Genomic DNA, 24,507 nt, shown 5'->3' on the forward strand with positions numbered 1-24,507 from the left:
CCCCCCCCTCCACCCGTGTCAGTATGTCAAGGGCATGAGCCCCCGCTGGCAACCGTCACTGCGGCATTTTCCCCCGACTATTATTATATATTTCTATCCTCTCCTCGGCTCCTGTAGCTCTTCTTCTCCTCTTTTTTTTCTACTTTTTAATGTGTTTTTATGTGTCCGTCAGACGGGCAGCTCCTATATGACTGCTGGCGTGCCTCCACACACCCCCGGGCCCCCGCGATGTGGTCGGTCAAAAGGAGGCGGCGGATCCTTGAGTGTGGTGAATTTTAATTTCACTGCGCACTGTAGATATTTCCATGCCCCCCCCCCTCCCCCCCCCACCCTCCTGCTGCGCGTGTGAGACTGCCAAGGTGAGGTTGTGTCCTCTTGTTAAGAGCGATTAATGGCACTCGTTATGTACATAATGAAATATCCCTGCTGATGCATAGGGTGGCGTTGTCTCTCTCTCTCCCTCCTGTCACACACACACCGCCTGTGTACTGTATGTGTGCAACATCGAGGACGCTTTGTTTCAGCCTCCAGGCAACCTCTGGTATGTGTTTGATATGGTGTAGAGACCCCCCCCCCCCCCCCCCCCCCCCCTTCCTCCTGTGGTAAGCCATCTCTCCAAATGAAAAACGAACGGGAATGAAGGCCCTGTCAATTCACAGCTGAGTTTGTTCCTCTTTTCTTTTCTGGCTTCAGATGCACACACAGCGCTGCAGCCTCCCTGCGTGACATGTGTTCTGAGAGATAGAGACGGGTGGTTCACCACCGAGGCCCGTTTGGACTGGCGGAGTAATTTTAGATCTAATCTCCTTCTGTGTGTTCTTTTATAGCAGGAGAATGTTCACACTAACATCAGCTTTTAAGTTGACCTTGTTGTGTTGTGTTTGCATCGTCTGAGGGTTTGTGTGTGTGTGTGTGTGTGTGTGTGTGTGTGTGTGTGTGTGTGTGTGTGTGTGTGTGTGTGTGTGTGTGTGTGTGTGTGTGTGTGTGTGTGTGTGTGTGTGTGTGTGTGTGTGTGTGTGTGTTTCCAGGATGAGACGCTGCCGGCTTCCCTATAGGTTTTATTTTGGACTTGTGTGTGTGGTGTGTGTGTGTGTGTGTGTGTGTGTGTGTGAGCACTAACACCATTCAGTGCCCGAGTCAAGCTGTGCAAGCTCTTTTAATCCCACGCCCCGATGCACGTAGGCTTGATTAGTGGCAGCAGTTATCCTGTGCAGAAGACAACCCGCCCTCCTTTAGCATTTGGTCAGGTCTGGGGCACTGGGGGGGGGGGGGGTGGGGGGGGGGGGGAGGTAGGGAGGTAGGGAGGGAGGAGGTGGGGGTGTCAAGTCATGAGAAAGGTGAACGAGGAAGGAGAATGGAGGAGGGAGGGATGAAGCCTGATTAGTATTCTAAAGGAGCGCGCCTGCCAGCAGAGCAAATTGATTACTGCACTTTACCTGTATCAGCCTCCACAGCTAAGGATGACAAGGTGCGGGAGCATGATGTGTGTCTGCGCTCGCCTCCCAAAACAGCGCAATACCCCGTGTTAGCATTTGGCTCTTTTTTTGGGGGGAGGGGGGGGCCGCTTGTTCGACTGCATTTACCTTTAAATAGTTTCCTCTGTCCTCCTGATCTCCTTCATGACATAGAAATGATCGGCCGACTGCAGGCGAGTGCTGGCCTTGTCTATCTCTCTCCGTCTGGTTGTTTAATCGTCGATGGCAGACTAAAGGAAGACAGACTCATTTCCTGCAAGCCTCGCCCCCCCCCCCCCCCCCCCCGTGCTTGTCTGCATCTCGGCTGACACTCTGTTTGTCTTGGTTACAGTAAAGGCTCAAACTTTTTGGATTCAAACTAAAAAGTCTGCAGAAAAAGAGTTTTCCTCTCTGCTGGCTCTCGATCGAGCTGCACGACCAGGAACTACTGACACCTGGGCGTCCGGGTGAAGCCCCTTTATTCCAGTTAACCTCTGCTTTGATAGGAGCTGCAGTTTGAGTGACAGCAACCAGAGCTGAGGACCTGGATGCAAGGCTAAACGCAGAATGTGTCTTTAAGTCAAACTAGATTAAACGGATCATTTCAGCTCGTCAGCTGCGTGCAATCTTTAGAAAATCCTGTCCACCATAGAATGACACCGTTGAGAGTTGATTGAACACAGTCTTAATCCACCTGTGTTGAGAGGATGAACGAGGGCGCAAGTTCAGAGTCTCAAGTCTGCTGCGCTTTCATCACGCATCTTTTCCACTCTCGCAGCCGCTGTTCGCCACGATGGTGGCTTCTTCTCCAGTCGCCACTTTTTTTTTGTTATTATCAGGCTAACGATCGTCCAAAAGGATGTGACGCCTGTCCTTGTGCTTTAAAGGCAGGGTTGGTAATTATCTAAAACTAGCATGATTTTAAAAGTAGCATTCTCTCCGTGCTCCTTCTTCACTCAGCCCCTCCCCCCTCTGTGCTCCCTCTTAAGCCACGCCCCCTCACTCACATGAGTGCCATTGGTTCAGAAGCTGATTTCACCTCATGCTCTGAGTGTGGGCTCGTGCATGCGTGGAGTAGAGAGGCTGTGATTGGTTTACAAAACGTGTACCGAGTGCAGACATTGGTGGAAGTTTACAAACTGCTGCAGATGACTTTTGAGAGATGATTTTCTTTGGTTTCTTTTTCAGAGAACCGGAGTTATTAATATGTGTGAGGACCTAAAGACATCAAACTAATATTTACGTAAATGATATGAACGTTTACCCGCCACTTATCCCGCACAGGGCCGAGGGCAGCTTTGAACCCACTGCTGGAATCGTCCTCACAGGGAGAAGAAAAAGGAAAGGAGGTTTTAACGCTAAGAACCCGAGACACAGATTCTGTCAGATTTATTTACAAATACTAAAGAAAGAAGCGTTTACATTGTTGTGCAGCTCTGAAATAATGAAATAGAGTAGAGTGACTTTTTTGTCATTATTTAATTGTGCAACTAAATGATTTGGCTTCTTCTTAAAGTGCACACAGCTGAAACTGAAGAAGAATAAAAAAAGTCCCTCTAATGAAGGTAAGATGAGCGAGTTATTTACAGGTAGCAGCAGAGTAAATTATTACAGAAATAATAAATAAATATTTGCACAGTAGGAAATGTAAACGATAGCAGATAAGCATGCTGCATAATAATATTCAGAAATGTGCAAAGACTGTAAAGAGAGAAAGTGGAGCTGAACAAAGGTCCGATGGTCCATGTAGTTTTCTCTCCTGAGTCCAGATCATTGGATTTGTTTTTCTCTATGGATATTTTATCAGTTGCACTATTCTGTCTTAATCATGTTTCTACATACAGTATGGTCGTGTTTCCCACGACGAATAAACTCGTCAATTATCTAAATATCTTTTGAAAAGTAAATCCTCCAGGTCCTTCCCCTGTCGAGCTATGTTCAAGGATCCTTATAACGCTGATTTAAAGGAAGCTTTTGACCTTGTCCCATATTGAAATATAATATATTTGAACTGGTTAGCAGCCAAGCTGACTCATGCTCTAATTGATCAGCAGCAAAATGTTCCAAAAGAGAAGTGTCTCTTAAAACTTTTAAAGCAGATGTAAAGCTTTATGTTTGTGAAGAGCAAAGTTTCAAGTTTTCTTTTCTGGTTTGCTTCTTTTCTGGTCTTCTGGTCCTCTTCAGTGAAGTTCACCACTCAACCTCAAATCTACGCTCATCCTCGTTAGCTTGTGTTTAACACGCCGCGTCGTTTCCATCTGCGTTTGGGCCAAATGTAACATTTAAAGCTGCCTCTGAGATTACATTTAATAAGGAAAAAAACTATTTTAAATTTGTGTTTTTGACCGTGCAGCAGTTAACATCCCCCCCACACACACACACACACACACACACACACACACACACACACACACACACAAAGGCCAGTGACCGAAACAATCACATTATAATCTCCGGTGCAAAGAATCATGGGTAACCCGAGCTTAATAATTGGTGAAAATGTGTTTTTCCCAAAAAGGAATCATATGAGACTTGTAACATTAACTTGAGTAGCAGAGGCTTAAACTTGGGTCCTCTCCAGGTTGTGTAACAGCGGGGTGCAGGCTGGTACAAGGTCCTTCGGGGGGGGGCGCCATATTGCTGCTTGTCTAATCACTGCTATCTTAGAGGAAGTGGAGCTAGCTGAGCTGCTGGTCCTCTGTGAGTTCTCCTCAAACGGCTCCACGAGTCAAAAACGCAGATCTGTCTTTGATGAGCACGTTCGCTGTGATCTACTTTCACTTTCTTTTTCTCTTCGTAGTTTAGTAAACAGATCACACACACACACACACACACACTACACACACTTAATTTAGCAAACCGTTGCTCGAGCACTTAGCGTTGCCTCAGTCTTCCTGTCTGGAGTTCGTGCTGGATGTGGTCTCGCTCTGCTCCAGTTCAGTGGTTTTATTCCACTTCCTGAATCCAAACATCGCCAAACCGCCCTCGCTACCAGATGCTAACTGTTACTGTTGCTGGTTTGAATCCCTGTCGTGGAGCTTTATCACAAACATAACATTTGATGTTGACCACCATCGTCGACGATGACCATATGTAATCCTCTCGTTGGCCAATCGTGAGCTTTCTGAGTGTACCGCTAAGTTTCCTGGCTCGGAGAACTAATGTGTCAAATCCTGGACTGCACTTACTGTCCCGCCATTAACTTCATATTTGAACCCTAACTGTGATCGTTTCTTAAACCTTGCCAAGTTCAGGAGCTACGATGATTAAATCTACCAAGTTTGCTTTTCGACTCGTAAAAAAACTGCTTCTGGTTATGGTTAGAAAAAGATGAACATTTGGGCTTTTAGACCATCACAAACTGCTGACTCCTGTGCAAAATAAAGCTCTGAGCACTCTGTAAGTTAGGAATCACCAGCTCAATATGTCAGAGTGATGGATGCCAATCATAGCCCAGTAGGTTGTGAAATATACACCATGTATATCTCCACATCACCTGAATGCCAAGTAACTGATTTTTTTTTTTTTTTTTTAGCTGGATTCTAGTCTAGATTCTGAATCCTTCTGGACTTTTCTTAATGGGACTTTCTGAGTTGCAGCGCCGGGTCGGGCCTTCAGGTCCAGGTGTAGGACTAATCTGATTGAAGTCTCCTGTTCATTGGCATGTACTCAACTCTGCTCCTGCCAACTGGATTTGTGCTGCTTGAGAGGTTTTCCTGGAATAGAGTCCGACATAATTGCTTTACACTTTATTGGGTTAAATGTATCTTAATTTATTTAAAACAAACCTGTAATTTTACTGCACGATGAACAAATAAAAGTTGTTTTTTTTCGGATTGTGATGGAGCGTCCCTTCACAAATGGCCGTGCGCTGTAATATCTTCCACCCGCCTCACTCAGAGCATTAGGATGATTTAAAAACTAGAAAGTAGGTCATTGGGAGCATTACGAAAGGCAGAATGATAGCAGAGATATGTTCTCTTCTTTCCTTCACTTAGACCTCTGTCACACACCATATTACTCCTAAACCATCCCCCAATTACTCACAGTTAGAAGACAAACAGCAGCACTTTGTTAACCCAGTGCGGTCGGACCTCTTGCTGACTCATGGCGAGCCTTCTTCGGGCTGATGCCAGGGATATTATGGAAATGATTCATTAAAGGATGATGTTTTTTAGCTGGTTTTATCCAGCTCTCAGGGCAGCCTGACGGTGGGACATTTGATCTCAATTGCAAAGTGGCCCATTTCCCTCAGACATCACCGCTGCAGTCTGTTTCGAGAGCCTTGTTGTGCCTGATGGCGTGCTGGCCACGGGGCAATCAGCTGTTCCTATTTCCAGCTCCAGTGTTTACGGATGGAAAATGCGTGTTGTTTCGGAAGGGAAATGAGCACCATTTTGGACAGATGATGTGAGCAGGAGATTAGCTCGGAGCCCAATACAAATGAATCAGGTGTAGATTGATGGCAGCCACGGCTCATTAAGAGGGGAATGTGTGTGTGTGTGTTTAATTGATGCAGTAATTTCAGGCGCTCAGGAAATGGCCCTTGGGTGGGTCTTCCAAATGGCACACAAATATTTACGATGGGCACAAACATTTTGTGAGCATATCTACGCAGGCCCGGGCACCTAAAGGTCCGGGTCTGTGATACACTGATACCATCGTTGCGCCGGCTAGCTTGGCTGGGTCCTCTGCCAGTCAGCTGGGCTCTGAACCTCTTAGATGACTCATCAGTGTGCATGAATTCCTCTCTGCTCCCTCTCAACCCCGGTAACTCTTTGTACTGATGAGTGCAGATGAAGTTAAAATCCGCCCACGCGCTCCTCCAACGTGGCCACGATGCGGGCCGTGAACTTTAGCATTTTGCCCCCCCATTTTGTCCAGCTCTGAAATCTTCATTGCACGCACGTACTTTGACTATTTGACCGGTAGATTATCCCGTGCTACGACACACCGGAGGTCGGACTTTTTGAAGCATCAGGTTTCCTTTATGCATGGTGCTCTCCCGCGTCTCTGTGTGCACACACACCGAGGCGTGTGCACGACTTGTTTGGGCAGTGCGATCCTAAGAAGTCGGTCAGAGCGCCCTGCTTCTCAGTATCAGGGCGTGCTCGTGTCTGTGTATTGCATTTCAGTGTCATTTTGTCCTGATTGACTTGATCTGCAAAAACATCTCCTGGCGTTCAGCGGCCTGTTCGGCTCCTGTTTACCTCTCTCAGGCTGAACAAGAGAATCCAATCCAACTTTGGTGCACTTGGTCACTTCCGGAAGGCTAGCAAGAACTGCACCTGGTCAGGTAGCTTATGTTTTGTCTGATTCAATCATGTCAGGCCATATTGAATTTACAAATAGCGGTCACGCCGCATGTGTAAGTGAGCTACCCTGTTGAGTATGTGCAGCAGGGCTGGGCTGCAGATTACATGATATAATAGTGTTTAGGCATCGCCTCTTCTTTTAAATTCCTTTAACCTTGACTCCCCCTTTAATGCACGGAGAACACATCTGCCAGGCTGGTGTCAGACATTAGTAACACACACCGCTCGGGCAGCATTGTCACTTTTTATTAACGCCCAGAGCTTTGCATGGACACCAGCTGTTGCATCAAGTGGAAAAGCCTCGGCAGCATGAATGACCTTGACTTTAACTGCCGCTCCTTTGGCTCTTCCTCCCTTTAATTCTTTTGTTTGGTCTCATACATTTTAAATGGCCTAAATGGATTACCGTTCCTGCCGATGAAGGTCATTAAATAACTCGCTTTTTTATTTTTTTTTTCAAAAGCCTGTTACCAAGTGTGTTTATGCACGAGTGTGAGCGGGTGGTGGGGTTGAGGGGAACGAAGGTCACTTTTTAAGATGTCATCCGTGACCTCTGCGGCGGCACACTCCGGTCATTTCACGTGTCTTAGAAAGCCGCTGAGATTGCCGTGACCTTTCCTGTTCCTGTTGTCGTTTTTAAGTACAAGAGGAGCGATACAAAAAAAAGAGAGGGGACGCTGATGAAGATGATGAAGCTCCTCGGCCTCCCCCCCCCCCCCCTCGCAGTCAGCGGCTGACTGTAGGGGTAAAAATCACTTTGGAATGGGGCCTGCTCTGTCATTGGCTGACATTGTCAAGGATAATGGATAATCACCACAGAAACTGTAGAGCAGCTCATTGGTGCTGTGGTGTCCCGCGGTGGGGGAAGGGGAGTGGGAGGGGTGGAGGTCATGCTTTTTGGGTGCCACCACCAATGAGATGACATGTTAACAGATGTGTAAGGTCATTTTATATGTATACACAAGGGGAGATAATGTAATAGTAATGCACACATCACACATCCAGAGCGAGGAGGAGGGCGCTGTGCTTTAGGGGCTCTGCATCTCTGCATAGAGGACGGCGTTCCCTATATTAAGGTCATTTATTTAACAGCTCTGTCACGGAGGAAAACATCTTTTCTCTTGCCCTTGCTGTAGCCGGGCTTTTTGACACCGGCTCTGTCATTACATGTCTCTCAAGAGCCTCAAGGTCCTTACTTTTTTTTTTCTTTTTCAAAAGAGTACTTAACGTGAGATAGTGAATGCGGTATCTCTGTTGTGCATAAACTAACACAGTGCTGTGTCATCGTATCCCTGTGCAGCCTTGTCTGCTCTGTGTTCAAGTTTCTTTGGCAACAAAAAAAAACCAGAGACAAGGTCAACTGTAATTCCAAAAGGTTTACTGCCAGCAGCAAAGAGATTAACAGAATTTCCCATGTTGAATGCATGTAAGTGTGCTTTTCCATTTGTATTTATTCTCTCACTCACTGAGGGGAGGGGAGGGGGGGGGGTCCTGTATCATTACATATTAGTAACTTTGTCAGGCTTTGTTGAAGGTAAGCATGTGTTCGCTTACTGTGCTGATCAAGCAAGGTGTTACAGGGAATTCTATTATAATTGCTCTAAGCTCACTGGAGTGGAAATAGCCCTAATCCTGTGCATCTCAGATTAGCATGACAGCAGACGTCAGATGGCCCAGTATGACCAGGTTTGCTTTTTATTGTTGTCAGATTTAGGTCAACAGCTTAAAAAAAAAAAAAAAAAAAAAAAAAGGCCTTGAAGTGTAAATGGGCCGATCTCACCTGAGTGTTTGTGTTAGATGCCGAACGATGCTTCATGGACCCCTGGTTGGGTCCAACCTGGTTGTTTTCTTTCTTAATTGTGCACTGATGATTTAAATCCTGCTTCTAATCCCAGCTCGTTGTGGGTGAGGTGGGGGGAGGGGAGGGGGGGGGTTAAAAAGTGCCACCTTGTTGCCCTTACTGTCATGACAACCTGTGGACCTTGGCCACAGGGATGGATTTCTGCCTGATTAGAGGACCGCTGCCTTGTTGTTTTTGGCCCTGGCTACTGTTCTCTGTGAAGTATTTAGACTGGTGGCTGCGTGGGTTGCCTGGCCTTTCGTCATAATCAAGGGCTGCTGTCCTGTCGTGTGACCTACTATGTCGGTCCACTCAGCGGACACCAAAGGTGAGGACGGCTTCAGGAAAGGACACGGACAGCAGCTGAGGCGAGGTGGAAATTCTGTATTAATTAACCTTTATGGGATGCGGCCAGGACTGTCGGAGGTGTCCTGTATCCACGGAAACCACGCTGACAGGGTTCAGAGCAGAGGTCTTCCAGGGGCAGAGCTTCTCACACTGTCATAGCAACTGGCAGAAATGCTCCCCCCCCAGTGTCACCAGTTCAGTCCTCCTGACAGTGGTGTAGTGTGACAGGTGCACCTGATCCTAAAGCCACCACCTCTCAATAAACGCGCACAGTAGAACATTACACACACACACATTTAAAAGTCAAGGATGTCTTTTCTGCAACAAATATCCCCCCTGTGATTCTTCATTGCTTTTGTACTTTTGTCATAAACATGTCTTACATCATGTCAGCTGAGTTCACATTTTGGATTTTTTCCTATTTAAATAAAAAAACAAAATCCAGTGTGTTGGATTTATAGCTTGGCAGGTGTTGAAAAAACATGCAGGTTTAGTGATAACACAAGTAGTCACCAACACCAGATTGAACTGTAATATTGTGCATACATTTCCGGTGCACATTTGTCTCAACATTATTGCTTAAATACTAGCTTGTGTGTATGTGGGCGGCTCCGTCTTCATGGAGACACGGAGGGTTGCATCGTGTGAGATGCTGCTCAAGTGCATAAGGAGCAGGATTGGTGGGGGGATAATCCACTGAAATGACAAGCTGCACAAGAAATTATTCACAGCTCTCACAAGGCCCCTTCACTTTTGAAAGACATCGCTGTGAGGGGCTTACCGCTCACGACCTGAATGTTTTCAAGGTAGTGGGCTTGAATTTTCAATTTGGATCCAATCAGGCCTAATCTACATTTGTCGTCTGTTCAGCGGGTTGCAAGGGGAGAGTGCAGAGAGAGAGAGAGAGAGAGGAAGGAGCCGTGTGCAGTCAATCTGAAATGTTGCTAAGTAACAGAGATGGCAGACAAGGTGGTGAAATGAATGTGATATAGTGCTGTACAAATTCCTGCCTCTCACACAGTTTCTCCTTTTTTTCTCGTTCCTCTTTCCCTTTCACCTTACCAACCCCTCTCTACCTCCCTCCCTCTCTACCTCCCTCTCCATCTCACTCACTACTGTAGGTCCCCCATGTGAGATCTGGAAAGCTGAAAGGCGCCACTGGCAGACCCACTGCAGGGCCTAGGACAGACATCCCAAACATCCACAGCCACGGAATGTGTCAACATCTTTGTGGTGAAATCCTGCTGACTCCTCTCTTGCTACTCACATAAGCCTGGATCTAGGCCCTCTGGGATCCTACGGTCTTTTAAAGGCATACAACAATGCCTGGAAGGCCAACCTGCCCCAGTTTGCCTGAAACAATGTTTGCTGTTTCACCACAGCGCTGACTTTGCCCACTGCATAGAGGGATCACATCCAGCCTGTGCATCCGTCATTCCCCTGCAGGCTAACTCTGTGGAGTTGCCTGCCCTCTTTTTGGTATTTAGGAAGTACACGCCACTGTCAGACAGATGACCTAGTGGACATTTGTTTCCCAGTATCAGTGCTGAACCATACGAGGGGATCCTAGTATTGAACATGACTCATGGGGAGGAGCCTGGCCCTGAGACACACAAGGATTCAGCTGTTCTAACTTATCTGGAAGGTTTACTGATGCATCCAGTGGTAGCCGGGCCTGGGGCCACGGCAAGTGGGAGGTCTGAGGCTGCCCACAGCAACCAGGAGCAGAGTGAAAAGGTGGGTGGGCCATTCCAACTGCCCAGCCATGGCCCAACAGCACCCAAGTCTGGAACAAATGGGCCAACTCTAGGTTCTTCACAGCACCTGAAGAAGGCCCGTCTGCTGCGCTCTGGAGCCTGGGATGATCCAGGGAACCAGCAAAAGAGTTCACCCTCAATAGAGCTGAATGGACAAGCGGGTGGCCTGCAAAATGGATCACTTGAGGGAAATCCTCATGCTGGGGAGAGCACTCTGTTGGCGTCCTTGCTGCAGTCCTTCAGTTCAAGGCTTCAGAGTGTGGCAATGTCTCAGCACTCCAATAAACCCCCCAGCGAGTGCTCCTCTCCCTCGAAGGCACCGCCTGCAGACAAAGAGCCACTACCTGTGTACGGGACTGCCTCAAGCCGCTTGAAGGGCCTAATGAGGAAGAGTAAACTTCAAAATCACAGCAACACACCTTACAGTCGCAGGGGACACAGTCAGGACAGACCCCCAGAATCACCTCGGTCAGCACACAGTGCCACCCCTCCTTCTGCTCCGACAGCTGCTGAATCAGTGTCCTGTGCAGAGCGTCTGAAGGCAGTGGCCAACATGGTAAAGATCCGTTCCAGTCCAGCACCTTCACCCAAGCCCAGTGTCGCGTGCAGTCAACTGGCCCTGCTACTTTCCAGCGAAGCCCATCTCCAGCAGTACTCTCGAGAGCACGCCCTCAAAGCCCAGCTCTCCGGAAGGTCTGCCAGTGAAAGACTAGCTGCCATGGCAAACCAGCAGTATGGCCCTGACACAAGGCCACCTAGTGTAGGAGGGACTCCACCGAGAGTCCCAGACACGCATAACTCCTTAAAGACCCCAAATGGAATGACAACAACTTCTACAACGACTACACTCCCTCGAACAACCCTCTCCAGTCCACAGAGCCCCTCTTTGCTGCGTGGCAACAGCCAAAGCTCCCCACCCCCGCCCCCTCATGCTCCAAACCACACTCACAGCCAACCGCTAAAGGAGAAACGAGGCTTTGACTCACGTCCAACCCGTCCCCCCCAGACATGCAGCAGCTTGTTGCTGCTGCTACTCAATAACCACAACAGTCAGAAGCAGCTGACAAAGAATGGGCATCTGGAGGAGAGCTATGGAATCCTGCCACCAAGTGGTTCCTCTTCAGTCACATCAGACAGCGAATGCTCGACCCAGGAGAGGAGCCTGACCAAGGACAGCAGTGATGCCGAGAGTTCCTACTCAAGCTGCTCTCCGATTGACCTATCAATGAGGAACCGGGGCAATACACAAGAGTTGGGGCCCAAAACTCCCTCTTCCTCCTTCTCCTCTTCCACTTCTACCCTCTCTTCTACAACCACTGTGTATTCCTCCACCCCAGTTACATTTTCCCCTCAAGTTTCTGCTCAACACCACGCCACAACCTTTTCACCGCCCTCTACTGTTGTGTCCTCTGTGTCTACTGCAATTTCTTCCTCCTCGTCCTCCTCTTTGTCTACGTCCTCGCTGGACAAACTAACCGAATCTCTAATAAACAAGTGGAATCCAGAGTCATTAGGACCAAAGGTGCCCAAGAACAAGGAGTCTGAAAGGAGCCCTGACCCAAAATCCCATCCGAAGCTCACACTCATGCAGCTGCTTCTTGAACGAAGAAATCACGAGATGGTGAATAAAAATGCAGTTAGCCAGGAGTTGCCACTTGATATAAGTATGGCCGCCATGTCTCAAGGCCAACCAAAGGGACTGGTACCCTGGGATGAGACTAGGACAAAAAGTCCCGAAGACAGACCTTTAGCCCCAGCCCAGCCCCTCTACCCACTTAATCGGGACGCTAGTGGAGCACTGTCCCCATACTCCTACCCCTCCCCACATGTCCAGTCTAGCCCACTGGATTTGTGTAAGTCCAAAGCCTTCCCTGCTGAAAAGTCTTCAGAGCCTGCTTTCAGTGCCAGTAAGCTGTTACAGAATCTGGCCCAGTGTGGTACTGCTTCTTCCTCACCACCGATCCCCTCCAGTGGGGTGAGTCAGGAGGTAGATGCCGGTAGACCCCTTGCCCTACTGGAAAGGCTTAATGCTCCAATTCACAGGACCAGCACGACTCCAGTCTCCGATGGACCCTCAGGAAGTGGCACACCTTTAAGTCAGAAGGAAGCCTCTCCTCCTTCATCACAAATCGAGAACCTTTTAGAGAGGCGCACTGTCCTGCAGCTCCTGCTAGGAAATGGCACGGCGACTTCCACAGTCGGCCGCAAAGACAGGCCCAGTGGTTGTGGCAGAAGGAGTGTAGAGATGGCCGGAGGAAGCTATGAAAAGATCCCCGGTGCGTCCTTTGTCTGTGACAGCTCCAACGGACCCCCTTTGGACGTAAAGGTCAAAACGGAGATTATGGAGGAGGTGGGACCGTCCTCAGTCATGTCTGAGGAGTCAAATAGCAGGAAGAGACCTAGTAGTTATGGGAAGAATAGCCCCCTGTCGGATTCTCAGCAGGACTTTAAAACAGAACCACGGCCTACAGAGGTCATAGCAAAATATGGCCTGCTCAGCCAGTTGCTTAAACAACAGACTGCTACCTACTATACCAGTGCTGCTGTGCAGGCTGAGTCACAGCCCAGACAGGTTAAAGAGGAACAGAAGGAGTATCCAAGCCCAAGTCCTAAGAAGAGACGCCTCTGCATTGAAAGGACTGATTGTTTAAATAGCACGAGCTCTACAAGTGCAGTGGACAGTGGTGACACGTACATGTTTGCATCTCCTCCGGTTCAGGAAGAGCCTGAGCAGCAGAGGTGTCTGAAGGAGGAAGTTGCTCCACCCAGGAGCCCACCGAGCGAAGCCCTCACCAGAGAAAGCCGGGGTTTCAATGTGCTCAAACAGCTGCTGCTCTCGGACAACTGCCTGAAAGAGCTGTCCCAGCAACCTCGAGGGACACCCAGTCCTTCAGTGTTGCAAGCCAATGGCAAGGCCAATGGCAGCATTCTTAATCAGCCTTCCCATAATCACAGCTTCCTCCACCTCTCAAGCTGGCACCCCCATGGCTCCCTCAACTCAGGGCTTCCGAGTAATCTCAGAGCACTGCCCACACCCCCTCAAGGTGACAGTCCTGTACGCGCCCCCTGGAGCCGCCACCCTGCTCCATGGCCAGTGACTCAAAAACGGGACCCCCCTACTCTAGTCAAACAGGAGCCTGAGAGCCCTGTGAGATGGAGTAGTCAGGAGGAGGAAGAGGAGGAGGGGGATGAGGGTTGTGACTCTAACCTGGACTCTCCACGGCTCTCGCGTTCCAACCCAATCTTGTATTACATGTTGCAGAAGGGCAGCCTTCAGCTGAGGAAGGAGGTGAGGGATCAGGCGGAGGGAACCCAGTCAGTGGTCAGAGTTAAAGAAGAGCCAATCAGTGACATGCATGCTTATGAACACAGTCTGAGCTCCAACCCACAATCACCAACCCACAATGACAAGCACAGCCATGAGAGTCAGGGGCTGAGGCAATCATCTGAATAGAAGTTGTATCAACTGCAAAAAGAAAAAGAAAAACTAAATGGAACCCAAAATCATTGACTCTCGTTATCCTGTTTTTTTTGTTGTTGTTGTTTTTTGGTTTGTTTTTTTAACAACTTGCCAAATTGGTTAGATGATACAAAAATAAAGTGGGGGAGGAAAAAAATGCTTTTTTTTGTAAGTGGAATAGAGCAAGTTCAAATTCAAACGCATACTTAAATGCACAAGTGCTTTGGTTTGTCAATTTTTAGATAGTGAGGTCATGGAATGGTTCAAAACAGTCCCACCTTATCAAAATGTCAATTTGATTCATGGAAGCCTACACAACTGATATAGATTCACCTTTCCCTATCAATATCTTGCACAATATAATTCATTTTCTCAATAACGAAGTCCTCCTTTATAATGTGGTCTTTTTTACACTTATTATTTATATCTGAATTGCACACATATCACTGTTCCATGTCCTCTTTGTTGCCCACCATAAAAAATTTAGACAGAACATTTCCAGCCCCATTTATTATTGACGACTCCAAAAATGTTAGTGCTGAGTTCAGTGGACATTTATTTATTTTCTCCATCAGAATATTTGCAGATACACAACTTCCCATCAATTTTAGATAAGATTCCAAATCAAATCAGTCTGGGGCAGAGACATTGGTCCATTACAACAACGTACACAATAAATTTATTCAAAGGGATGTCCTTGAAAATAATGTTCACACTGCAGTAGCTTCAGTGAGGATCCAACATGATGAATGCTTTGTCTTGCTTTTTCTCCAGATTCATGTTGTGGTATAGTAACCAATGGAGTAAGAATATATCAATGGAGATTTGAATGGTCACACATCATTGGATTATGCTTTTTTTGAATTGAACTTTTGAGGGCAATATCCGATAGTGCAAATTCAGGGTTAAGTTTTTTGCAGCAGTTTTGAGCAGATGGGTCAACACTGCATGTGTGCTTCTTGCAGTTGAGCAACTGTATTGAAACAGGTTTCTGGAGCAACGGAAGGCCGCAGTGTCTGAGTAACTTATCTCACCATCCTGGGTAAACTGACACAACCTTGCTTCATGCACACACACACAAAAAACAACAACTGAATTTTAAGCCATGGCTTTTTGTATACATTTCAATTAAAAGAGCACCTCGAGTTTGCATTATCGAAGCTGAGCCCTCGGTGTCCTTTTCAGAATGATTTACGGCATGTTTTTTAAAAAAAAAAAGTCAGTATTGTTATCCGTTGAGCATTTGACAGTTTGTGGTCTTTTTTTTTTTTGATGATTTTTTAACTGTTGTGGTTATTCGGACATCTTTCATTTCCGTGGCAAACTCTTAACCCATAAAAATGTCAAAAGAATTGCATGATAATTAAGAGAAGACCACTGGTACATCTTTTTGTTTTGTTGTTTTTTTTCAAAGCAGCTGGATATGAGTACCTGCCCCCCAATAATCACCAAGACAGGTTGGTGTCTTGAGGGATATCTGCTATCTAGCTCCTTATTTTGATTGTGCTGTTAAGTTCACACATTGCTTTACCCATTTAGTCTTGTGATCTTTTTAATACATATACCCATGGAGTAGGTCTCTTCGATTATTAATACATTTTCACAATGGTTAAATATATTTGTGTAAATAGTACTTTCAGTATGAAAGATGACTATTTTGTAATGTTTAAGAAAAGATATTACCCTAGTTTTTAATGCCCTGATATGTAAATATGAATTATATGCGTACCAGTGTACATACAAAGGCAGAGGATGCTATGCCCATCTTTTTTTGGTTGGTTTGTTCTTTGCATGTGTCTCTATGTGGTAAATGATAATCTATCCTGCGCTGTGTTGTGTAATAATGTCTGACTCTCCTCACTGCTGCCTGTTGCATGCAGACGCATGGGAACTACCTGTGTATCCCTACTGGTGATGGGGGAAAATGTCAAGTCTTAAAATAGGTCTTTTTTTATCACAGAGAGAGGTTTGTCTAGAATATGAGCAGTCCCTAAATAACCACAGACTGTTGAGCAAGTTGATTCAGATGTGTGAAAAATAAACGTGCATTGAATATTTTTGTGATTTTATTTTTTTTGTTTTTTTTTGTTTCTGTTACTGGTTAACAAAGCTCGGTGAAAGAGCTCGGGGCTATAGTGGGGGATTGACGTACAATCATAGATCTGCATTGTGCATCTAAATACATTTGTAGCAACAAATATATATTAAAAAAAAAAAAAAGGTGTTTCATTTTTTTCATGTGAAGACCTGAAACATTATTTCATTTTTTATGTTTTCATTTTTGGTGTTCATTTGCACTGATATCTCAGAAATAAAGTACTAAAATGCATGAACTAGTATGGATGTGTTCCTATCTTTCTAGTTGGCCGATGACGGCCATCAGCTGTCACATGAGGTTTTCTGAAGGGAGCTGTTGTTTTTTATCAGCTGCCATAAAAACTTCATGTGTGCCTTTTGAATTATTGTTAAAAAAAAGAGTCTACACAGAACAACTAAGGGGACATACATCATCTAACATCAATATGGGTAAAACAACAGTACATGGATTCTCCCAGCCTGGCTCTTCACATTTGGGGGGGGGGGGGGGGGGGGGTCCGCTACAGAGTCCGCTATATGACGCTATAATGACTATTTACCTTTATATCAATGCTGCATGTAGTTTAGCCGAATCGCGATATATCAAGAAAAGCGCAGCGAGAACAGAATGAAGCTGTTAAACAACGTGCGCCGAGCTCGTAGCGTTAGCATGCAGTCACAGTGAACGTCACCCCGCCCTCCCATTGGCTCGAGGTGAAGTCTCTAGATTCTATCCTGCTGCGTCCTCACATCAGCTCACTGGGATTTGCTACAGGGAAGAAAAAAAAAAAGCAAGATGGCTGACTGGAGAAAGTTCGGTAGAAGTCCGAGCAAAAAATGTTGCGGTGTTGGGTTCACACGTGCGGCTCCTCCGGAAAATATCTGGAGTTTTGTGAAAGCCTCAATACAGTAAACATCAGAGCTCAATGATTATGATAAATTTAGTACTTTATGATCAGTTTCATATGATCTCAACATGTATCTCATATCTCCAGAGTTTATGGGAAACAAAAAAAAAACGGGGGCCGCGTTTTGTTTGGTACATCGACAGGAAATTATCAGGAGAAAACTGAGATAAATAAATCCATTATGATGGGAAAAAATCTGCTGTGTTCGTCAGAATGACTCATTAACACATGAAGGTTGGAGTGCATCACATGCATAGATGCATGTCCTCTCTGGGCATCCGTAGAAACCTTTATTTAACTTAAAATCTCTAGTTTTCAATCATGCATGTGAGAACGTATTTTACTGATCATACAACCCTGAAAGCTGGTGGCAGCAAGCAGCCCAGTATCTGACAATACAGGGGTGGTATTATTTTTTAAAGGAAGAGGACATCAAAGCCAGCGTGCACTTTGTGTTATCAAAGACTGTTGTGTTGAAGTGGAGCACGAGGATGTCCTGTATTCGCCTTAAAACGTGTGCTTCTGCGCTGGCTGCTGCTCACTACGGTGCTGAGTCGTAACAAAGGCAGGAAAGACACAGAAACGAGGGAGGACACGTGGAGGTCACCAGATGTACGCTGAATAAATCAAAAAAACAAAAAAATCAATTTATACATTTTATTGAAGGCTCAAAATAGAGCTCATCGTGCAGTCAACACGAGACCGGAGTTCTACGTCTGTCTGTTTTCGGGTAATTCTCTTGACTCGATAAAAAAAAGAAGAAAGAAACAGCCCGTAGCGTGAGACTTGCAAAAGGTGAAGATGAGTTCACGCTAAACTTCCCCTCGCTCCGGGTTTGAGCGTGAAGTCCAGCGAGCGAACAGACGGCTTTTTGTCTGCAGTGCACTTTTGAAATCAGCCGTGCAGCTCCTCAGCTCCTGACTTCCCTTTTCTTTAATACTCCCCATGACTGAGCGCACTCTCTTTAAACTCGCGCTAACCTTTCCCCTCGCTGAACTTCTCCATTTCAAGATTCTTATCAAGGCTTGAACCGCCAGTAACCTCTTGATTTCCTGCGATCGCTGAACCAGCCGCAAACATAAAGGAGGGAGTCAGAAGTTTAAGCCGAGGTCAAGGTGTAAAACTTGACAATCGGCTGTTTGTCTGTGGCTCCTCGCTTTGATTTCCCGACCTCAGCATGAAGCCAAAAGGATGTGAGCCAGGCCTGCACACCAGGTCACCAGAGACTGAGGGGCCAAGGACTCGGAAGTGTCACAACAGGCTTTTCATAGTCATGAGGCCCCCACAAAGTATTTCCTGCAGCTACAGATGCTTATTCTCTGACAAACAACTTAATGGCTGCACTTAGCATGCTCAGCAGACGGTTTATCTGCATGGGAACGCTGGAACTGTTTCGACTCTTTGGCACAGATTGGAGCGCTGATGGGAAACTTTTCTTTGTTTGGCGCTTTGTTTATTCACATGGAGGCCATACACACACACACACACACACACACACACACACATCACTTGTCACCAGTTGTCATGGTGACTGCTGTGATGAATATGCTCACAGATGTTGGATGGCCCCTCCCTTCATGCCAAGTGTTTGAACTTTGAGCACATGGCTTGACCTCAAATGTTATGTCAACACACACACACACACACACACACACACACACACACACACACACACACACACACATTATAAATAATGAACTTTTATGGGTTTGAAGTGTGATAAAGGAAGTTTTAAACGGATGCCAAAATATGGAAGTTAGAAAAAAAGAGCCGGTAAAATCGATCTGTTCTTCGCCTCGGTACAATAAGATTTAATTGTATTGCACTTTTTTTAAAATTTAGTCGTTAATGCAACACAAAACGCTTCACGCTAATCAACGGCCACAAAGAGCAATAAACGGATGGACGAGTGTCTAATTAAGAAAGCCCTCAATATTTTCACTTAAAAACATGAAACGGTGAAAAGAACAGAAGTCGTCTTGTTCTCGTTGAACTCATCCGCTGTGAGAAAACACCAGGATGTAAAACAGAAACTGAAAGGGTAAAAAGACATGCATGTTTTTTATATGTTATTCTTACTATTAGTGCACACACTAAAGTGAAGTCAGTGCAGTCTTAAGCTGAAGTAAAGGTCAAATAAGGTCACGATAAAGCTCCACTAAAGCAGTCAGTCTGCTCTGTGCTGTCTGAAGTCATGAAGCAGCAGAGCAGTGTTGATGTCAGCCAACAATAAGGAGGTTAAAGCAAACACCTGGGGAAACTCCCGCTCCCAAAGAAGGAGGTCACGTCAGTTTATTTTCACAACCTTGTACCGGTCCCCCCCGTCCCCCCCCCGTCCCCCCCCCCCTCCACTGGAGCCTTTTGCGTTTGAAGATGTTCGTCTTTGTGAAGTCTGTTCCTTAAACCCCCCCGAGGGTCACCACCTTTTGCCCCTCCACCCTCCTCGCCCTGACCTGGCTGATCCTGTTTCCCGGGACGGGATCAACTGTTGGCCTGCAGCTGTGCCCCCCCCCCCCCTCCTCCCCCTCCCCCCTCCCCCCTCCGCCTTCCCGTCACATACAAACACAAACCACACACCAGCAGCAGCAGCACCTCCCACCTTCCTCCTCCTCCTCCTCCTCCTCCTCCCTCCACGTTCAGACCATTCTTCAGAGGTTTTGTGTAAATATGACAAGTGGCAGCAGGGCTTCAGTCCTTTTCTTTGCTCTCATGGTTGACAGCTTCTTGACCCCTGCTGCTTCCTGTAGCCTCCTGCTCAACATACACATGAAGCACTAATTAGTCATGAATTACTAATAAGCTTCTGCAGAGAGGCTGGAGACAACAAGTCAGAGTTGAGAGACAACGTACTTCCTCTGCAGGCCCGTTGCAGAACAGTGCGAGACAGTTTATTATTTAATACAGGGTTAAGATCTATGAAGGGACTTGTGAATGAATAGGTTTAACCCTTTCAGCATTGAGTAATGGGCCTGACACATGTCACTACTTTTTAAACAAGCGAGCAAAACCACAAGCTAAATATTTTTCATCGACCTCCTCGGAGACTTCACACCTTCACGCTTCTTCAGGCAGACATGTTTTGTGTTTGTTTGCGGTGGCTGGTCTATTACAGCTCCTTAACAGCAGAGTCCTGACTGTTAAATCATTCATTCCTGAAACTGACAGCATGACCCTAAAAGGTCAACGTGACACTCGAGGGGTCAAACTCTGTCCTGACAATTAAAGAAAAAAAAGAAAAAAAAACACGACTCAGATTTAGTGCAGTAAAGATTATTATTCGGTGTCCTTTCACTTCCTGTCTTTTCCTATTGCACCTTCCTTTAGTGCACTTCCTGGTTTCTGCCTTTCCCCTCCGCTTTGATTGGTTCAGGTTTGCACTGTGTCACTGATTAGTTAGATTGACTTCACCTGTTCACTACTCATTTAAGACTCACATTCAAACATCTGATGTGTGTGTGTGTGTTTTTTGTTCCCCTCTTGTTACTGAACCTGGACTGAATAAACCTGTTCACATGACTCGAGCCTCCTCGTTGGATGTTGGTGTTTTAACCAACGCCCATTGTCTGAGAATAATCACGATTTCCACCTAACAACTCGACTTAAACCAAACTTCCATGAAGGGAAGTAACTAAATATTATTCATTTATTACTGTGCTCCATGGCGTTTAAAGTTCTCTTCCTCATTTTTTTTTTTCACCTTTATTTGTGCAGCTGGCAGGATTTGTATCGCTTTAAGACATTTTGAGGTGATTATTTCTTCTGCTCTGCATCATCGGGTGTCGCCTGTGGTGTAGTATAAACAGCCTCTGCTATAAACACTGAATGAAAATTAAATGGGGATTGATAGTACGAATTTCTGTTGATACGTTCAGTTTGGATATATCTTGTAGAGAAAACTTTGCTGTGAGCAGACCATGATCTATTTAGAGAAGACATGACCATATTGGGAGAGACACACGAGGTATCATGAAAGTATAATATTCTGCCTCAGTGACAGTATAAGATGAAGTGTTCCTCAAATATAGGAATGACATTCAAAGAGTAAAGGTCATGTGTTTCTGCATACCATGTACAGAAGTATCTAAAGTGGGAAGGAATTTGTGGCATCTGTTGTACTGTATATAAGGGCTCTACCTCCAATCAATAAACGTCTATTTCTCAGCCTGCACAGAGTCTCAGTGTGTCTGTCAGAATAGAACCACGGCCGTGATTATGCTGCATTAGTATTTTCCAGTCTGTTGATAGATTCAGCTTTAGGGACAGTTATATTATTTAACCCATCAGGGATACCTGCATCTGTGCTTCATCCCTGATTGTCCGATTTGGAGTGAATGGGACACTCGAGGAGTGAGGATGAGCACAGAAAAGGTCGGTCGAAGATGTTCCTAAATGAAAGACTTGCTTCCCTTCAAGAAATATGAACAGCACTGCGACTTTAACCCTCTTTATATAAATATCAGAGCTTTTGAGCTTTCAGAGCATTTTTTTATTTATTAGTATTTTTTAACTATTTGGATGTTTTGTGAAAAAGTTGTTTTTACTTTTGGTTTTATTTGCAAAGTTTAGGAAACGATCGACGCATGCAGATGTGTCAGTGTTGGATTGTAGTTTCTCACTGAAACGTTTAAAGTTCTGATCCATACGTGTTTTTTTCTGCGAGGCCTCTTTGTAGCCGTATGCACGCATGTAAACAGGCTGAATGTAATATTCATGACGAGAGAGAGAGAGAGAGAGAGAGAGAGAGAGAGAGAGAGAGAGAGTCCCTGCGGTCTCAGCTGCAGCCGCGATCTTGGCTGACACTGAAAGAACATGGATGATATTTGTCATGTCAGATAAGCACGAGGGTAAATGTTTTACAAACCGGCCAGGGGGGAGAGCTAGCGTCGAATGTCTTTTATACGTCCTCATATTTCTTTCGAAGTGGAAGCATTGTCTTGTTAAGTCTTTCACAGAAGTTATTCAAAGGTTATTTTGATCCCTAAAGATAGCAGCAAATCCCCTCTGTGCTCAATGATGTTTTCAGAGCTGATTAATTCCACTCCTGACCCGGCTGTGACCTTAACTTAGCCTGCGTTCAGACCCACAGAAGGCAAAGTTAATAGTCACCTCACTCAGTTATGTCTTTCATGTGAAAAAATCTCATCTTCAAGAAATGTATTAACCGCTAATTTCCTGTGTGTTCATCGCAAACTGTGAGTCTGTGGTTGCTCAGCGGGGTCGTGAACTTTCCAAGTAAACATTTCTGAAAATCCCCGGTAGAACGAGAAAGGGCACTTCAGTGTCAACCAGTCCGGCTTAAACCGGCTCGGGATGTGAACTCTGTGCTGCGGGGGGGATAAGGGCCGTTCAGATGTGAGCATGCCAAATTTAACTCTGTCTCAGTTTGTTCTTTCATATTCCGCTCAGTGTGAAGAAAAATGAAGCTGCATCTGCTTTTCAGAGCCATTTAGTTAAAAGGATATGAAGAAACTTACTCAGGTACAACACGGTGTAAAGTAGAATTTAGAAGACTCATTCAAATATAAAATGTGTTAGGTGATTGAATAGTGTAACTTGTTTTTCTGAATGTAAGAGTTCAAGAGCTCTAAATTATAAATAAATGTTATCATATAGCTCAAATTGTTTTCATTGCAAACTGCAGCCGTATTCAAACGGCTCTTTCTGTTTACTCCCCTGATTATTTCACCCTTTTGTAACCACGGACGATAATGGATGAAGCCTGAGTGGTGTAAGCCATCTCTTCCTGCAGGGGGCGCCAGAGGCTCATCGGTAGCCGCAGCCACGCTGGAAATGCTGTTTCAGCCTAGCTTCCAGTCAACCTAGCGACAGGCTGAGAGCTGGAGCTGAGGCGGGGTTTAAGCCTCTTTGATGAACCACTACGTCACGCCCACCTGTCAATCAAGTCAGCTACTGTACGCTAAGTATGGATAACACTTATTGTTTTCAAAATCAAAGCAGAGCCGTTATCGGGAAAAAAAATCCCCCCCTGTACAGTGAGTGACAATGACGGGTACACTAATATCACGACTTCGCAGAATCAATGTGATGATGAAAAAAGAAGCTGAATGGATTCAGAAGGTCCCCCACTTTGGTTTGGACAAAAACCATTGGACATACAGCCTTTAAAATGTTTGACATACTGAGGTTGTACGGTGGTTTATCGCTATGTATCAGCGATATCTGTACTTTTTAATCACTGGTTAGCATGCTAACACGTGGACTAACGAGCTAATGCTACAGGGGCAGTTCTGCATGGCATTTTCAGGATAGCACATGTGAAAAAAGGGTTAGCCTAGCATGCTAACAGAATGTACAAACGTCAAAAAGAAAAAACGGACATGCTCTGACCCAAGCAAAATGCAGACAGGTGCAGGACTAAACAAAAGAACAAAGAGAAATGTCAACAAATATCAAAACTATATGCTTAAAACAAAGTTGCGTATTTAGAGGTGTAACCAGTAGTTTGAAGTTGCGATGTTTCTTCCGATATCGGAGGTATCAGAGGCGTTACAGAGGCGAGACGGTTTCAGTGTAGTCAGCTGGGAAGAACAGCGCTGTTACATATTTGGAGGTGTACGGACCTTTGTTCTGTTTTTTTTTTTTTTGTTATTTTTCTATCAAGTAAAACATTAGTTTTGTGTTTGCAGAGAATTCACATGGAGCAAGTTTTTTTCCCCCGAATTTCCCAATTGGGAATCAATAAATTTTTTTACAGAGTGAAGATGATCTCCTATTTTTATTTTCCTCTTTTATCATTTGAAAAAAAAAAAAAACACACATTTTGCTGTGACGCTCCTTGAATTTAGCATTAAATTGGTAAGATCAGCGTTGAGCAAAATTATCGTCTTCCTTTCCGTTCAACTCGATGGTCCAATACGTCACCTCATTGGCTGATTAAATTGAATATATAAATGAATGGACTACCGAGGCAGGGGGGACTGACTGGTTTAAGTGGTACATCTCAACCATGAGAAGAGCTAGAAAGAAAGAAAATGGTGTAAATCGTCAGAAACAAAGATCTTGTCAGGATGTCCTACATTCAGCCACAGAAAGGTTTAACTGCTTCATTCTTTACTCTGTCATAAAATCAATGCTCATGTTGCTCCATGGGGAAAACACGACCAAGAGAAAAGGACGCAATCAGTGTTGTTTTTAATGAAATACATGGACATGTTTTAACTCACTATTATGCCTCTCAGGTCCGCTGTGTTCATGGTTCCTGTATCACATATTAACATCTATGACGGACGTCCGAGTCTGTTTGATATTAAATATGAGGATCAGTTACTGGAATCTCTGGGTGGGGTTGTAATTTCCCTTGACTGCTCATCACACAGACGCTTATCTTT

At 45.5% G+C, this 24,507-nt stretch overlaps 1 protein-coding gene across 1 annotated transcript; it reads left to right on the top strand.

The window, feature by feature from the left end:
• Positions 1–9,784: 9,784 nt before the first annotated feature.
• Positions 9,785–16,503, top strand: nrip1b (nuclear receptor interacting protein 1b). The gene has a single exon (XM_079356588.1). It carries the CDS (start codon positions 10,536–10,538, stop codon positions 14,166–14,168), a length of 3,633 nt encoding a protein of 1,210 aa, XP_079212714.1. The 5' UTR covers positions 9,785–10,535; the 3' UTR covers positions 14,169–16,503.
• The last annotated feature ends 8,004 nt before the right edge of the window (positions 16,504–24,507 follow it).

This window comes from Symphodus melops (assembly GCF_947650265.1).
Source record: "Symphodus melops genome assembly, chromosome: 11".
Classification (NCBI taxonomy): domain Eukaryota; kingdom Metazoa; phylum Chordata; class Actinopteri; order Labriformes; family Labridae; genus Symphodus; species Symphodus melops.

Coding starts and splice junctions, on each gene's coding strand:
- nrip1b (XM_079356588.1), top strand. CDS start 10,536: ATGACTCATGGGGAGGAGCCTGGCCCTGAGACACACAAGGATTCAGCT.